Below are 17,533 nucleotides of genomic sequence, written 5' to 3' on the forward strand. Positions count from 1 at the left end.
TCCTTTTTTATTTCAAAACATTCCAATATATATCAATAAATCATTTTTTAAACAGTTAGATTCAACAATAACCTCATTTATTTGGAACTCAAAACACCCACGTATCCGAAGAGCGACCCTACAAAGACCTCAGGCAGAAGGTGGCATGGCTTTACCTAATTTTCAGTTTTATTACTGGGCAGCAAACATACAAGCCATAAAAACCTGGACACAAATAAATGAACATACACAGGCTTGGTCTGCAATAGAAGTAAATTCCTGTAGTACTTCTTTATACTCCCTGCTCTGCTCTCCAATAAATGCAAGTTATCGCAAATATACTAATAACCCAATTGTGCTTTACTCACTCAGAATATGGAACCAACTTAGAAAGCATTTTAAGATGGGAAATCTTTTATCTGTGGCACTTCTGCAAGAGAACCACCTCTTTCAACCCTCGCAAACATATCCAGTTTTTAATACCTGGAAAAGTTTTGGGATTAAAATGCACAGAGATCTTTATATAGACAACATATTTGCATCTTTTGAACAATTACGTTCAAATTAGAATTTTTGTTAAACAGAAATTGCCCGATTTTCCCCACCTCGCACCCTCCACAATGCTGGAAAAAATACTGCTCAATTTCGAGGAATTAAACACCATTTCCGCACTATATAAAATCCTATTAGAGTCCCTACCTTTCAAAGATCCAAGAGGACATTGGGAAGAAGATCTCTTAATCAATATATCAGAAAAGGAGTGGAAGGTAGCAAAGCAGAGAATTCACTCGAGCTCCATATGCGCAAAGTATAGAATTATTCAACTAAAAATTATATATTGAGCTCATCTGTCTCGCTTAAAACTGTCCAAAATGTTTCTAGGGCAAGATCCAACCTGAGAACGCTGCAACCAAGCTCCTGCCTCACTGGGCCACATGTTCTGGGCCTGCACCAAACTAACATCGTTTTGGACCAAAATTTTTAAGTGCCTTTCAGACAGCCTTGGTATCACAATTCCTCCTAACCCATTAACAGCTGCGTTCGGTGTTCTTCTAGACGGACTTGAAGTGGAGAAGGACAAGCTAACGGTAATTGCATTCACTACACATTTGGCACGCAGACTTATTCTGTTAAATTGGAAGAATCCTAACTCTCCTCTGATAAGTCAGTGGGAAACCGATGTTTTATATTATTTGAAATTGGAAAAAATCTAATTCTCAGTTAGAGGATCTGTACAAAATTTTTTCAAAACCTGGCAGTATCTAATCAATATTATTTTAGAATAAGAGAAATAACTATTACCGCATTTAATTCCCTTCTCCATTTCTTATTTACCTATATATTTATTTCTCTCTTTCCTTTGTTTATTGTTGCCTTATTACAAAGCCCTAAGCAAATCTCCTTTGGCTAAGCTCTCCTTCTCAGGGGTGGGGTTTGATTTGTCTTCAATTTTGTTTGGTTATAAATTGATCTTTTTGTATGGAATGATTACAATAAAAATTAATAAAAAAAAAAAAAAAAAAAGTAAAGAGATTTCTCCCACTTTTAGCAGAGGCTGTTTATGTGTCATTTCTTAATATGTGAATGATGTTCCATTATTTTTAAATGATACTCCACCTGACATTTATCTTGTTTTAAATTTGTCCATAATCTTTGGAAAAATTGCTGCATATAAGAACTACAATAAATCAGTTTTCTTCCCACTTGATTCAAAGTGTACTACCATTGCTGTTCCTACCAGCATTCCTTAATCCAGTCATTTTAGGTATTTAGGGACAGAGATGTATCCATTGCTGAATGTATGGATTGGAATTTCATTGGAGTTGCATTGCTTTTGTTATTGGAACTTTTTGATAATGTCACCACAAAAAAACATTCAGTTCAGCCACACTCTTGTGGCATGAATTGTACAGTTTTAGAGAAACCTGTTTAAGAAAACCGCTTTCTTGATGGAACATTGTATTTCTTATCAAGTACTTTTACATTTATTTGAGTTGTTGTGTTCAAGTTTATGTAATGGAGACAAATCTTTGGGTAGGTGCTATGAAATTAAATTTATCTGTCCCTATTGGCAAGAGATGACTGAATAGGGTGTTGTGTTTATAAATATTTCATTACTAGATGATTGCTTTGTTGTATTTGTAGTATTTTTTAAAGAAAAAAAGCTACTCTTATTGACTTATGGCTGCCTTGAATAAGACAGAATTAAAACTAATTTTTTTCTGCCATCTGCATTCTTTTTTTTTTTTTTGGATGTAGTCTGTGTTAAACGCTAGAAATGCAGTTGTAGTTGAACTAACAAGTTGAACTATATGCATCAAGACATTAAATGAATTGGTTATATCGTTCAAACATTTTGGTTAAGTTTCATCTCTGCCATGAAGTGAGATACAGTAAGTGGAGTTTAACGTTCATCCAAAACTTTGAGAAACCAAATCCTTTCCCAGTAGTAACATGCGTAATCCAAGAATGACACGATAACAGAATGTCCCCCCTTTACATTTTAAAAAGCATACACAGTGGAACATGTTTAATCATGTTTAGTCAGTTAGCAATAGCATGCACATTTATGTGTGAGTAATGAATTCTGAACTCCTGGAGCTGAAAAAACTAAGAAGTTTTATTTTATATTGTACTTATATGGGCTTCTATTATTGTGTACATCATAAAATCTGAAATAAAACATTTCTTGTTTGGAAGATCACATTGAACACATTTACAATACTGTAGTTTTTATGGGGCAGAGATAAGCTTTTATGTTTAAGCTGAATTCACAGAGTTTGAACATGGGCTTTGCATCAACCAGTTAGTCTTTATTTCCTTTTATATAGTAGCATTATGGTTCTTGTCCTTGGTCCTCCTTGTGTGGAGTTTGCATGTTCTCCCTATGTCTGCAAGGGTTTCCTCACCCATGCCAAATACATGCTAGTTAGACGAACTGGTGGTGTGAAACTAACACAAGGGTTTTTATGTGTTGTTGCCCTTCGATAGACTTGGGACCCTGTTCAGGTGTTGTTCCTCTCTTGTGCATGATGATTGCTGGGATAGGCACCAGCTGCCCTTCCACCCTGGTCTGAATAAGTGGATTAGAAAAATAGGTAGATAGTAGCATTAAGTGGTTCTTTGCAGCATTAAAAACTATCTAGAATAATAGGAACAATAAAATTAAAAACAACAAATACAAATTAAAACATAAAAAACAGATTGATACTGGGATGAATTACCATTAGACATACAGTATACCAGACAAATTTTATTAGCACCTGCTATAAAAAAAACTTGGGAAGAGACATGTAACAATTTAACATTTTGATGGTAGAAGCATGATTCTTCATAATACCCCTTTCTTAAACTGAAATTTCCATATGGAATCCTTTACTTATTTTTCAAATGGTGTAATGAATTCTGCTATATTCTGCAATGAATGAAACCAGGAACTGCAAGGATAATGCTGGCAAATGCGAACAGTTAATGCAGACTTTTCAAAGAACAGAATCCTCCCAGAATCAAACTGGGATCCAAACATGCTAAGTTTTTATGTTTCAAAAACCAACATTGTACTTGTCTTAGTATGCAGCACCTTAATTCTATATAAGGCCATTCACAGAGTGCATTGTCACAATAAAGAAAATAAACTGAATGTCTATTAGAGGTAATTACCTATAGCAAATAAAATTCATAATAACAACAGAATCTTTTTCTGAATAATAAGTATAAAATAGTAATCGGATTTCAAAGTGTTATGCTGCAGTCTAAACGTCGACATTGCTGTGTTTTTGCTAGGTTTTAGAGGAGTAGCTGTAGAAAGTTTTATTTAACAGTAGTTTAATTCAGTCTCATAGGCAGTCACAGCTGAAGCAGTTGAGTATTTTCTGTATTTTCTCCTTATCATTTTCCAGTCAATCATCTGACTATCATTTACAAACAACTGTGAACTTGGTTCACTTTTTGCACAGCTTGGTTTTTTGCTTTTGGATGGCTGTCTGCTTAGTTCATGCTCCTAAATGCCCGTTAACAGTGTTAGAGGAATTTATGTGGAAGTACTGTTTTTTTATTTCTTAAAAAATGTATGCAGTTTACAGTTTTGTAGCGTCCTACCTCCAAATATGAAAAGCTGTCAGTAATATTTTAAAAACTGTACATGTAACACAGAAAAACAAAATGGCCACGTTTGTTAGCTTTATTTATTTATGGAGCAAGTTTTTCAGTGTGGTGACAGGCAGCCAATACAGTAGTCGTGTTTAAGCTGCTTCATGGACACATCTTAAGCATTCATAAGAATTTCTAAGTAAATATTCCCAAATTAAGCCTTCTACATAGGTTCATTTTAACATACTTACAAAATGTTCTTAAAATTAGAGAGTTGCATCTATAGTTCACTGTGATATTATTAGAAGGTTTGCTTAACAGAGTGGAAAAATCCGTTAAACACTTGTTTTTCATGACAGATGCAAGTTACAAATTCTGAGATTTATACATTGTAGGATTTATCAAGCAGATTTTCATTCTCATGGCCATCTGAAAATGTTTAGTGTTATATGCATGCTCATGTGGTCATCTTTGGTTTGTGATATTTTCAGTAAACAGGCAAGATAAGCAAATCAATCTTCTTGAAAATACATCTGGAAATATTTCACAAGCTGCCAGCCCCCTTTAGGAAGCATAGCTGCATATAACAAAGGTGACTGAGGCTGATTATTCTTGAGTTCTGCCTCCAATTGAAGAGGCTGCTGTTGCTATTCATCAGAGTGATATTCTGCAGCATGTTATTGCATAACGGTTTCTCTCTGTCTCTTGAATGCAATAATAGCAGTTTAAGATGTGACAGAGACATCTAGTGGCTATTAATCACAAACTGAGCCAATGTTTTTCTTTGGAAGCTGTAGAGTTCAGCAGCATCCAAAAACACCTGGAAAATCACCATGTAGTTACAGTATTTTGTAAGATTGGGAATCTTTAGTAACAGCGTCTAATCTGGCATTTAACCTTTGACCTTGTAACTTTTTGTGCAGTGACACTAACCACATTGCCAGCATTGAGCAGATTCAGATAAAATTTACATTACATTACAGTTGTTATAAATCAACAAAAAGCTGCAAGTATAAGGTGAAAGGTACTATGCAAAATTACTTTTTAGTAGAAGGATGTACATTATTGGTTGTATTCTGACTTTATGTGTATTATATATGAAAATGGGAGTTTTTTTTATGTACCTGGAGGTTTAAAGTGCCTTGTTAGATGATGGTCAACCTGATATCATTCATTTTCTATTATTTCTGGAACAAAAGGTTTATGTTGCTGGATATATAATATACCTTTAACCTACCAGATTTTGAGTTAGCTTCTGCTAACCCCTGGACTGTATGCACATAATTACATAATGTCAAATCCATTTACAATGGTTTAAATAAATCTGTTCAAATTTGAGTTTAAATGATGCATGCAATTTTGTGAATGAAAAAGTAATGGAATTTTTTTTGTTCATCAAACAGGCAGTTTGTGTTACTTTTCCTGCCATTTCAGTTTTATGCTTTATGATATAAGAGCAGTGATTTTTGTGAATCATCTAGGTGTCCCCCACTTAACAATTACATATTCACAGATACTATATATTCACAAGCATATTCACAGGCAGTGCTTTCCAGGTTCCAGTATCACTTGAATGAGCCAACTTGACTTAATTAATTAGTAGTCCATTTTTTATTACTTGCTGTTTCCCCTGACATAGTGCAAGTACCATGAATTTATTCAAAGATGACTTAATTAACTCACATTCTGACCAACTGCCTGTTTTACCCTGCCTTTACCATCTGTAACTTTACCTATACCATTATCAAACCTGTTTATTCCAATTCAAGGTTGCGGGAGGCTGGGCCCCATCTTGACAGCATTTGGCATACACATGCTCATGCACACACTAACACTTAGAGTTAACAATTAACCTAGCCCAATTATTTTTGATGTAAGAGGAACTCCAGAGTAGCCAAGGGAAAAAGCCATGCAAACACAGGGAGAAAATGCAACCACCACACAAGCAATATCCAATGTGGAATATGTATCTAAAAAAATAACATGTGGCATTCAGAACACATCGTTATTTACTTGATCTTTCTTTGTAGCTTGTAATTACAACTGAAGATGATTCACTGTTTATAATTTCTTTACTAAAAAGTAATATCTGACTGACTGGATGAAATTTTGAGATATATAGAAATGCTGTTTATATTTGTGGCAAAAAACAGTCTTGAGTTGAGCTATGTATGGCTTTGATTATTTTTTAAATGGGAATCCAAAAATGGAATTAGTTGTTTTGCTATATTTTTAAAACATGAGAAAGCTAAGATTTTTTTTCTTTCTTTGATGCCCTATAGACCCAATTGATATAGTCAAGGAACCTATCCCACCCCATGAGTACAAGGCAGAAGAAGATCCCAAGTTGTACAAATCTGAGAAGACAAGGAGGGGCCCTCTTCCAGACAATTGGATTGAAGAGATTAAGAGCAATCCCAGTAAAATGCCAATTATGTGTGCATACAAACTTTGTAAAGTGGAATTCCGATACTGGGGAATGCAGTCTAAAATCGAAAGGTTTATCCACGACGTAGGTGAGTGCTGAATAGCTTTCTTATACTGAATTAAGTGTATAATCGTGTGTCATAAAGTATTCAAATTGATTTTGTTTTCAGAATGCATTTTTGAAATGTTTCTTTTGATTTTATGGGCTTTGATATTTATCTTTTTATCAAAATATATGCTAATTTGTTATTAATATACTTTACTGAGGGTGACCCTAACTTTAAATAACTGAACAATACGTTTAAATAAAATACCATAGTTTTATGCCCTTTTGCATTCTTTTCCTTTACTTTAATTTGGAATAGTATTATTTTCTGTTAGTTGGGTTTTTCCTTTTTTATCTTCTTGATTCTTAACTTTATTAAATGTTGATTTAAATAACATGCTTTATGAAGGTTGCTGCATTATTCATATTTTAATGTGGGTTTTCAGATCTGTTTTCATTATGGAATTATTACAAGGGTTTACAGAATTTGCATCAGTTGTGCAGCGATGTCTGATGCAGATAAGGAAATTTTTTTGCAAGACTTGTCCGAGTAGATAGCTTTATTTTTGTGAGATGGAGACCTTGGCAGTGGTTGCAGTTGCATTATTATCAACATGTAAGAAGCTGTAATTGCTCTGCGTAGGAGTGTGTGCCAGGTGTTCAACAAGAATGTCTTGCCATCAGGCTGTTTTTAGAGCTTTCACTCTATCTTATCCCCTTAATATTTAACCATCTTGAAATGAAAAAGCTTTGCAGCTTTTAATTCTGTAGAACATGGAATAGAAAATGCTTTCTACCTGAAGGACTGACTTATTACTTTATGTAATTATTTTATTACACAAGTTTTTTTTATGACAGAATAGATTTAAAGGGTTTTACAAGTTTTAATTTGAAATGTCTTCTGTTCCTCTGGTAATCGCTGCCAGAAATCCTGGTCTGCAAATACAGTACCTTATATGCCAAAGGCACAATTGCTATATTTGTTGTTTTCTTGGTCTTCAACCATGTTGGAGACTAAAGCATTACATAGTCCATCCATCCATTTTCCAACCTGCTGAATCCGAACACAGGGTCACGGGGGTCCGCTGGAGCCAATCCCAGCCAACACAGGGCACAAGGCAGGGAACCAATCCCGGGCAGGGTGCCAACCCACCGAAGGACACACACAAACACACCCACTCACCAAGCACACACTAGGGCCAATTTAGAAGCACCAATCCACCTAACCTGCATGTCTTTGGACCGTGGGAGGAAACCGGAGTGCCCGGAGGAAACCCACGCAGACACGGGGAGAACATGCAAACTCCACGCAGGGTGGACCCGGGAAGCGAACCCGGGTCTCCTAACTGCGAGGCAGCAGCGCTACCACTGCGCCACCGTGCCGCCTAGCATTACATAGTTCAAAACAAATATTTTAAAAATCTTTTCAGGTATTAAAAAACAAAAAACAGCATTTGATATACTTTTTCATATCTGAATTACTCACTTTTGTAAGTTAATTTATTTTACAATATTATATGTACATTTGGAAATCTATACATTTTCTTTAGCAGTTTATTTATTAATGTATGTAATTGAAAAAATCTTATTGTATACTGCAAATTTTAGATAGATAGATAGATAGATAGATAGATAGATAGATAGATAGATAGATAGATAGATAGATAGATAGATAGATACTTTATTAATCCCAATGGGAAATTCACATTTTCCAGCAGCAGTATACTGATACAATAAATAATATTAAATTAAAGAATGATAATAATGCTGGTGAAAAAAAGACAATAACTTTGTATAGATAGATAGATAGATAGATACTTTATTAATCCCAATGGGAAATTCACATTTTCCAGCAGCAGTATACTGATACAATAAATAATATTAAATTAAAGAATGATAATAATGCTGGTGAAAAAAAGACAATAACTTTGTATAATGTTAAATGTTAACGTTTACCCCCCCGGGTGGAATTGAAGAGTCGCATAGTTTGGGGGAGGAACGATCTCCTCAGTCTGTCAGTGGAGCAGGACGGTGACAGCAGTCTGTCGCTGAAGCTGCTCTTCTGTCTGGAGATGATACTATTTAGTGGATGCAGTGGATTCTCCATAATTGATAGGATTTAATGCATGGCACTAGATTTAGAAAAATAATGCTTAATATAAAACAAAGAATTCTATTATAAAACTTATGGGAATGTTTTGATATCTTCATTATTTAAGTTAATTTAGATAATAGCTTTGTCTACTGATAAATATCATCATTTTATCCCAACAAATGCAGTAAAGCAGTAATTAAATAATATAATGTTATTCAGCTGTTGAATTAATGTATAAAGTCCAAAGTCATCTCCTACCAATAACTGGTTTTCAAATTAAAATGAATATTTAAATTATAAGAAGGTATTTAATAATGTTTAACAATAAAGTCATTATAACATTTTTTTTTTTTATTATTTTAGGATTGAGAAAAGTTATGGTGCATGCTCACCGACAGGCGTGGTGCTGGCAAGATGAGTGGTATGGACTGGCTATTGAAGACATTCGGCAGCTGGAGCTAGAAACACAGCTAATGTTGGCACAGAAGATGGCACAGTTTAGTTGCAATGAGGAGGCAGAGCAAAATGGTGCTAATGCTTCACATAGTGACAAGGACCAGGAAGTAAAAGCAATGTCATCAATAGAGGCTGAAGATGCTGCAGTGACCATAGCCGACACTCTTCAGGGACGTGGTAGTTTAACTAAGCAGTGGTCAACATCTTCAAAGTCCTCTCGCTCTTCTAAAAGAGGAGGTAAAATACACCATAAAATATTATGTAATGCATTAGGCACCTCCAAATGCTATTGAACATCAAATTTTTTAAGTCTGGTAAAGCAGTTTGACTGATCAGATGTTGGTGTGAATGTGATTACGGTGGAGTGGATACAAAAGCTGAAATATATTCTAAAATCATATTTTGCAAAAATGTCCCATTTTGTGTATGGGTCAGTAAATTGAAAATTATCCTAATGCATTTTTCAAGGTGTACATAAGAACATATTAATATTTCTAGAAAAATACAAATAATAAAATTAAATAAAAGGTAGTTGTACATATTAAAGCTTTTGTTTTGTAGTGATACTTGTACAGTATAAAGAGGTCTCTTATATGTTATCTGAAGTTACGCTTTTACAAAAACAAAGTAGTAATCTTGTAATGTGGAATTTGTTCACCATTTTTTTGTCATTGTATGGTGCTTTTTTGTTTTGTTTCTTAGTGCCTGTTTTTTCTTTTTTTTTATTACTCACTTCTTTTAAGTATACTTTTTTGTGCCACAAATAAATTTAGAAATGCACATTTTTATCAGAAACTAAACCAAAGTCTACTCTTGTAAACACAGCTGAAGTTGTGTTGTTAAAATTGTCATTTTGTAGGGTTATCTGTAATTGCCAGTGTTACACAGGCACACAGCATTGTCAGTCAGTCAGTCATTCTCCAACCCACTATATCCCTAACACAGGGTCACGGGGGTCTGCTGGAGCCAATCCCAGCCAACACAGGGTGCAAGGCAGGAACAAATCCCTGGATAGGGCGCCAGCCCACTGCAGGGCACACCCACACACCAAGCACACACTTGGGACAATTTAGGATCGCCAATGCACCTAACCTGCATGTCTTTGGATTGTGGGAGGAAACCGGAGCACCCAGAGGAAACCCACGCAGACACGGGGAGAACATGCAAACTCCATGCAGGGAGGACCTGGGAAGCGAACCCAAGTCTCCTTACTGCGAGGCGGCAGCGCTACCACAGCCACCATGCCGCCACCCAGCATTGTATACAGTGCTAATTTTATTATTATTATTTTTAACACAGCTTTGTGTTGTGCATCAAGTTTTATTATTTTGCTGCTCATAATTTAAGACAATGTACTGTACATTGCCATTATGGCTATCAGTGGCCTAGTGACAATTTTGAAATTTCATGTTTAAAAGTCTTGAGCTTATTTTTATAAAGCATGCAAGTTGAATAAATTATTACAAAAAAGTGAAATCCAGAAGTTGCATTAAAACACATGGACAGTGGCTCAGGTCCAACAGGATGTTTGTAATTTTCTTGTCAAATCCCCCCCTCTTTATAAATTTGTAACTAAATTTGTCTTATCACTGGTGTAGCTCAGACTATAGGGTACTTTGCTTCTGGCTAATGAAGCTAAAAGCTGTCGATTCCAAATACCTTTTACAGAGAGACAAACAAAGGTCACCACAGTATTCTGGGATCTGGGATAATCGGTAAGCTATTAGTTTACATTATTTAGTTGGTAAAAACTATCTCCTTTTTAAAACTGTGCTTGCTGAATGGCCATAACTAGCAAAGTACCAAGATTTTAATTAAAAACCGTTAAAGTAGTAACATAACATAACTCTCCAAATATTAAGCATATCATTTAGTTATCCTACAGTAAAACCCGTGAGAATGTTATGTGCTTCCATTGCAATTTAATTGTCACTTGCCAGGCCTTTAATGACCTCTTAGGCACAACCATCAGCAATGTGTCTCTCTGCTGAGAGAGTGTTGACCTTCTCGAGAGGTTTACTTACCTCAAAAGTGACATTTATGTCTCCGGTGACTCTTCCTATGAAGTCAGTAGATGGATTGGGGTAATGAGATCACTGGAAAGGGGTGTGTGGCGCTCCTGAAATCTCTGCAAAAGGACAAAGGCCCAAGTCTTTAGAGCCCTGGTGCTTCCTGTTTTGCTATATAGCTGCTAGTCATGGACACTATCCAGTAACCTGAGACGAAGACTGGACTCCTTCGGTACTGTGTCACTTAGGAGAATCCTTGGGTATCGTTGGTTTGACTTTGTGTCGAATGAGCAGTTGCTTATGGAGTCCCGAGTGAGGCACATTACCTGCATTGTGAGGGAGCATCAGTACGGCACTACTGCCCTGTGGTGCGGTTTCCCAAAAGTAATCCAGCTTGTAGGATCCTGATTGTTGAGGACCTGAGTGGCTGGACCAGGCCAAGGGGATGCCAACATAATACCTGGTTGCTGCAGATAGATGGTCATTTCCGGAGGGTGGGACTGGACTGCATGTCTGCCTTGGGGGGTTGCCAACTGGGATCCCAAGCTGTTTTGTCGTGTGGTGGGCGTGCCAACATGCTGTTCCAGTGCATACTCCCCAACCTGACCTGACCTGAGTAGATGAAATCTAAAACCACTAGATGATGAAATTATTTACCTTGAAAATCCACTACTATAAATCCACAAGCTTGCTGTGAAAATCTTTAGCATTATTCTTTTTTAAAAGGTTTATTTTGTATTTCCTCTATACTGTACTACAGAAGCTTATTCTTGTTTTTTTTAGTTCAGTAACATTGTTTGCAAATGTAACAGCAAACATGTTGTGGCCAGTACAGAAACATAAATCTGTTCATAAACCATCTTTTATTTTTGTAAGTAATAATTAATAATTCACAGCGTGCCTCCACCAGGACGCCAGGAATGTGAACCCAGGTCCCCAGATGCAGAGATAGGCTCAATATTTTTGGATTGTTTTGCATGTGTGTGCTTCTCTCCTATGGGAATACATGCAGAGAAAGGCCTCAGCTTGTGTTTGAGTAGTAAGGTGCATATAACCCAGAGCTGGAACATTTTAAAAATCTTATTCACAACCGAGTAAATTTATAATGTAATTACATGTATTATAAATTCCTAACAAGTTTTTCAGAAATATATTTAAACATTATTGGTATTAATTACAAACCAAATACTGCATACATGTATTATGAGTAGATATAACGTGAATCTATACTGTGGTCCAATTTTAAAGAAAGAGTCTATACAGATGTAAAAACAAAATCAGAATCCATTGAAATACACACTAAGTATGATTTTCATGAGACTTTATTGCCTACACTGGAAGCGTTAGTCAAAAAATGGAAAAACATCATGGAAAAACACCAGCTTATCACAGAACACACAGAGATAAACACATCCACAACATTTATGATGGGGCAGTTTACAGTGGCTAATAAAAAAATACCCTACTGATTGATAGGTTTTGTTCAAGGTTGTCGTAGAAGTAATTTAACAAGAAGTACAGCTTAACTAAAGAATCATCCATTCGTTCTTTTCTAATTGTATACATACAATTCAAATACAAAATAAGATGTTTTTCAATCATCTTTAAAACATAACTAATCATAAGCCTCTCTATATACTCTATATACTGTGTGACAGTTTATTTTAAAAGTCACATTAAGAATTTCCTGCAAAAGTGCACTTTCAGGGTTGGAAAAATAGATTGGTGAGTGGGTGTAAGATTTGCTATTATGTTGCGTGCTTCATTAAGCATTAAATGAATGTATGTAGTACTACATCAGTTTGCAAATGTAAGTACCCTACCACAATAAGTGACCATTGACTGATTGGCAACTGAACTTGATTTTGTGCAGTTGCAAGTGCTTTTAACTCACGATTCCTGAAAGTCATTTCTCAGCCCAGTCACTGTTTGAGTGAAATGTACATGTTTTCCTTGTGTTTCTGTGGGTTTTTCACCAAATCCCATATCTCAAAATTTTTAACCATGCTAAGACCACTGATTGAACATTGACATGCTGTCTGTATAGTGGTTGGTGCTACTGTCTCACAGTTCCATAAGTCCAATTTGAAATCACAGTCCAATCACTGTATATGGTGGGGGTGCCCAGTCTTTTGGTCAAAACTGAAAGAAGTAAAATCACTGAGTGGTCATTATACTTTAAGACCTGACTTTATTTCAGATTCTGATTTTTGTTTGTGTGGGAGGAAGGACAGTGTAGTGGTAAGCACTGCTGCTCCATGGATCCAGTGCTTGGTGTACATTTGTGTGAACTTCACCCCAGGTACTCTTGACCTTATCTCCCATTTCAAAGACTTGAGCATTAGGTTAATAGGAAGCCCCAGTGTGGGTGTGTGTGAATGGACTCTGTGATGAATAGGCACTCCTGCCTTGTGCCTAAAGCTGCCAGGAGAAACTGCAGAGACTCCTCTAATTGGACTAAGTGATATTGAGACCGTTGAACTACCCTGAATTTATGTGTGTGTATTAATAAATTCCATAATTACTCGAAAGAAGAGCATAGTTGGGAGTGTGTGCTCTCAGATTGTATTTAGGGATGTTTCAATGTGGGGGTGCATTCACATCGGAGAGCCAGTAAATACAATTAAATGTCAAGTTTTTGCCAATTCAGTTTATTGGACATTCAGTAACTTTGCTTAATAACTAAATATCTTGGATCAGAGCATTTTTACAGTTGTATGCAGAATGTGTTTGATAAATTCAATGTGCGTATGAAGCTTAGTCAGTGTGATTAACAGCGATAGAATTGTGCAATACCAGCCTTTATGAAACTAACCTAAAATAATCGACAATTTACAAAGACATTTGCAGGTTAGTACAGCTGTTCAATTGTAATCATGTTCGACAGTCCCCTTGATAAACACATTCCGTGCTGCTTTCAACTCCTTCTTACTCCACATTCTTCTGCATAAGGCCTGAGGCTATCCTCATTTCACTGTAAAAAGGTATATTGTGTGTTTTCACTGAGTTAATGGTCTGCTGCCCTGTCTGAAGCATATCTTATGGATGTTTCCTACCTTGTGCCCAGCACTGCGTATTTCTTGAACAACTTTACCACATTTGTTTTTGTGTACTTAATTAATTCTGTAGCAAGAATTATGAATATTTTCAGTATTTTTTTTAATTGTTGCACCCACACTATAACACTAATCAAGCCCGTACATACATCAGGTAGTGAGAGGGGACTAGGAAATTGTGTCCTAAGGAAGTTAAAGTAGGTAATAATTCGATTAAGATCTGTGGACAATTCACAGCAATGTGTGTATTGAAACTGTAGTTGATTCATTTTAGGGTTTTGGGAAGATGGAATCTATCCTAAAAGCATTGAATATAAGGCAGGAATCAGACGCATTCATTTAAAATCTAAAGTTTGACAGATAAAGAAAATAGTTGTTTTTGTTAATCACCAGAAGAATATAAAGCTGTATTTGTCAATGCTTGGTTATTGAGTATTCAATAGCTTCTGTTTCTGTTATGATCTTGAGTTTAGGTTTAACAAGTTAGATAAACAGGATTATGTTTTGCAGAGCTATAGAACCAAATAAATCTTTGAATACAGAATTTGATTATATTGTAGCTCTTAAAATGCCTAATATGTTTAATAAATGTTACATGGAATGTTTGGTGTGAAATAGGAAACCAATTTAAGACTGCAAGGTTTTCCTTCAAGAATCAGGTGGAATATCACTGCTGCCCTCTTTACTTTAACGATAAATTATACAAATTACTATTTTTAGTAGGTGGAACCCTGTAGGGTGTGTAATAGTTAAGTAGTGCTTAGTGTTAAAAGGCTATTGTGCACCACACAATTGTACATTTTGTTTTTGTGGGGGGTGTCTTCTTTTTTTAATCTTGACATTTTCTTCAGCACCTTCTTCCTCTGCATTTTTTGATGCTTCCTGCACTTTGCCATTTTCTTTAGTATCTGTAGATCTTGGTACTAAGCTCTGCTGACGTCAACTTTGAAGGATGAAACATTTTAATGCCAGTCACATTCTATTCCTTTCCCAAAGGTGATGGTTTAGTTGTTTTCACAGAGTGCTGCTGAGTTGAAGCTAAGCTGTATTTAGCTGTCTTTCTGGGATTGTGGAGGAGGTGTTTACGTCAGATTAGATGGAAAAATAAATTTAGAACACAGATCACAGTGATTGACAGCATGCAGGCTGTGGCCAAATCACGTTGTCTTCAGGATTGTTAGGCACATGTCTCTAGTGTTTTGGCGTTTTTTATGCATTAGTTGTTTTTCATTGTCCTATACCATTTCCAACACATCAATAAAATATGCACGCTTATACTGTACAGTATATTGACAGCTTAGCAAGAGTAAAGAAAAAGCATATTTGCATACTTGTAGGAGGAAGTGTTCATTATTGCTTTTTTTTACTTTTGCCATTGTTTTCTCCTTATAGGATGTCTGTTTCTGTCAGTTTCTTTGATCTCTTCCTATATGTAGCGGTTATTTGAGGCTTGAACATTCTAAGTAGTAGCACTGAACACTGTCATTAAGTGCTTATATTGCATCTGTGGTGCAGTAGACTTGTTATTCTATTTTTTTAATAATTTGAGGTTATTAATTTTTAAATATTTATTTTGCTGTTGTTTCCCAGGGTCTGTATGAAAAAGCACAATTAAAATAATTCAGGAACTAGACTTAATCTACTTTCCATCTGGGTCCTAGTTGTTGATGGAAACTCAAGAGTTACAAGCATACTTGGAAAAGTAGCATTACATAACTCATTCATTAATTTAGCTCTACCTAATGCAGCATTGCTTAGTCTAAAAATAATAGTGATTTCATCAAATAGACATGCTTATATCTCATTGGCTTGTTTTTTATTAATATGTGTGTTTGTCACAGCATCTTGGAGGGATTACGATTATTAGTAGTACACAGTGGTTAGGGTACAAAAGCATATTCAGTATACATAGTTGTATTTGTTTATATTTTAGGGTCCTTATCATTGTTTACTGAATCAAACTAATATGGATTTTCTTGGTAAAATAAAAATCCTCTAACATCTTGTAAACAGATGCAATCTTGTTTATATATTCAGAGTAGTCCTGTTTATTGTTATTATTTGTGCCTCAATTCACAAGCAGAGTGTTCTGTTCCTACTTAACTGTTAAAATAAAACATGAATAATATAAAATGCATTACATATATCTATGTAATATAAACTGATTTTTATGTGTCCAGCACCTACAATTAATGAAACACTAGACCAGCCTGTAGGGGAGTGTTTATATATATATATATATATATATATATATATATATATATATATATATATATATATATATATATATATATATATATATATATATATATATATATATATATATATATATATATGGAAGGGGCGGCACGGTGGCGCAGTGGGTAGCGCTGCTGCCTCGCAGTTGGGACACCTGGGGACCTGGGTTCGATTCCCGGGTCCTCCCTGCGTGGAGTTTGCATGTTCTCCCCGTGTCTGCGTGGGTTTCCTCCGGGCGCTCTGGTTTCCTCCCACAGTCCAAAGACATGCAGGTTAGGTGGATTGGCGATTCTAAATTGGCCCTAGTGTGTGCTTGGTGTGTGGGTGTGTTTGTGTGTGTCCTACGGTGGGTTGGCACCCTGCCCGGGATTGGTTCCTGCCTTGTGCCCTGTGTTGGCTGGGATTGGCTCCAGCAGACCCCCGTGACCCTGTGTTCGGATTCAGCGGGTTGGAAAATGGATGGATGGATATATATGGAAGAGAAGGTCTGTGATACGGTTTGCATATTTGCAGTTGGAGATCCACAAAGGGAGAAAAAACGAATCACGTATCATAAAATAGTTTTATTCCTGAGCTTTCAACCCCTATCAGGGGTCTTCATCAGAGGATAATGCTTAGACTTACAAGAATCAAAGGCAATATATAGCATCACATTCAGTATTTTGGGGGGGGTGGGTGGGTGGCGGTGACTAAGTCAGTATGATCAAGGGGGGGGGGGGGTGTATCGTTTAATTAAAATGCATATGTCCTTCTTAAGTTGGCATATTCTGGGTTTATGTCCAAGTGTCTGTTGATGGCATTTTCATCTGATAGCCAAGACTCGGCCAACTCTCTGGCGCTTTTTGTACTGGCCTTAAATTTTACTTTTACATTGTCCCAGTTGAATGTGTGTCCTGTCGATTTAGTATGTGCATATATCAAAGATAGTGCGTCCTTTCTTCTGACGGCGATGTTCCTGTACACGTGTTGAGATTTTTTTTGACGTTTGTCCTATGTATACAGCTGAGCAAGAATTGCATGGAATACTATAAACTGTGTTTCGTGTTTCGGCTGTCGATTTCTTGTTTTTAGCATTAAACAGGACCATGCGCAGATTGTTGGTGGGTTTATGTGCTATTTTGATGCCCCACTTGGTCAG

The 17,533-nt window shown here is 36.1% G+C and overlaps 1 protein-coding gene across 11 annotated transcripts in view; it reads left to right on the plus strand.

Moving 5' to 3' along the window:
- Positions 1 to 17,533, plus strand: part of LOC114669253 (membrane-associated phosphatidylinositol transfer protein 2) — a 190,235-nt gene that overhangs the window by 117,467 nt on the left and 55,235 nt on the right. For all 11 annotated transcript variants that reach the window (XM_028825456.2, XM_051921568.1, XM_028825457.2 and 8 more), the window contains 2 exons: positions 6,351 to 6,584; positions 9,000 to 9,329. In XM_028825456.2, the coding sequence (XP_028681289.1) occupies positions 6,351 to 6,584; positions 9,000 to 9,329 (564 nt within the window). The remainder of the gene's footprint in view (positions 1 to 6,350; positions 6,585 to 8,999; positions 9,330 to 17,533) is intronic.

This window comes from Erpetoichthys calabaricus, chromosome 18 (genome assembly GCF_900747795.2).
Source record: "Erpetoichthys calabaricus chromosome 18, fErpCal1.3, whole genome shotgun sequence".
In the NCBI taxonomy this organism is placed as follows: Eukaryota; Metazoa; Chordata; class Cladistia; order Polypteriformes; family Polypteridae; genus Erpetoichthys; species Erpetoichthys calabaricus.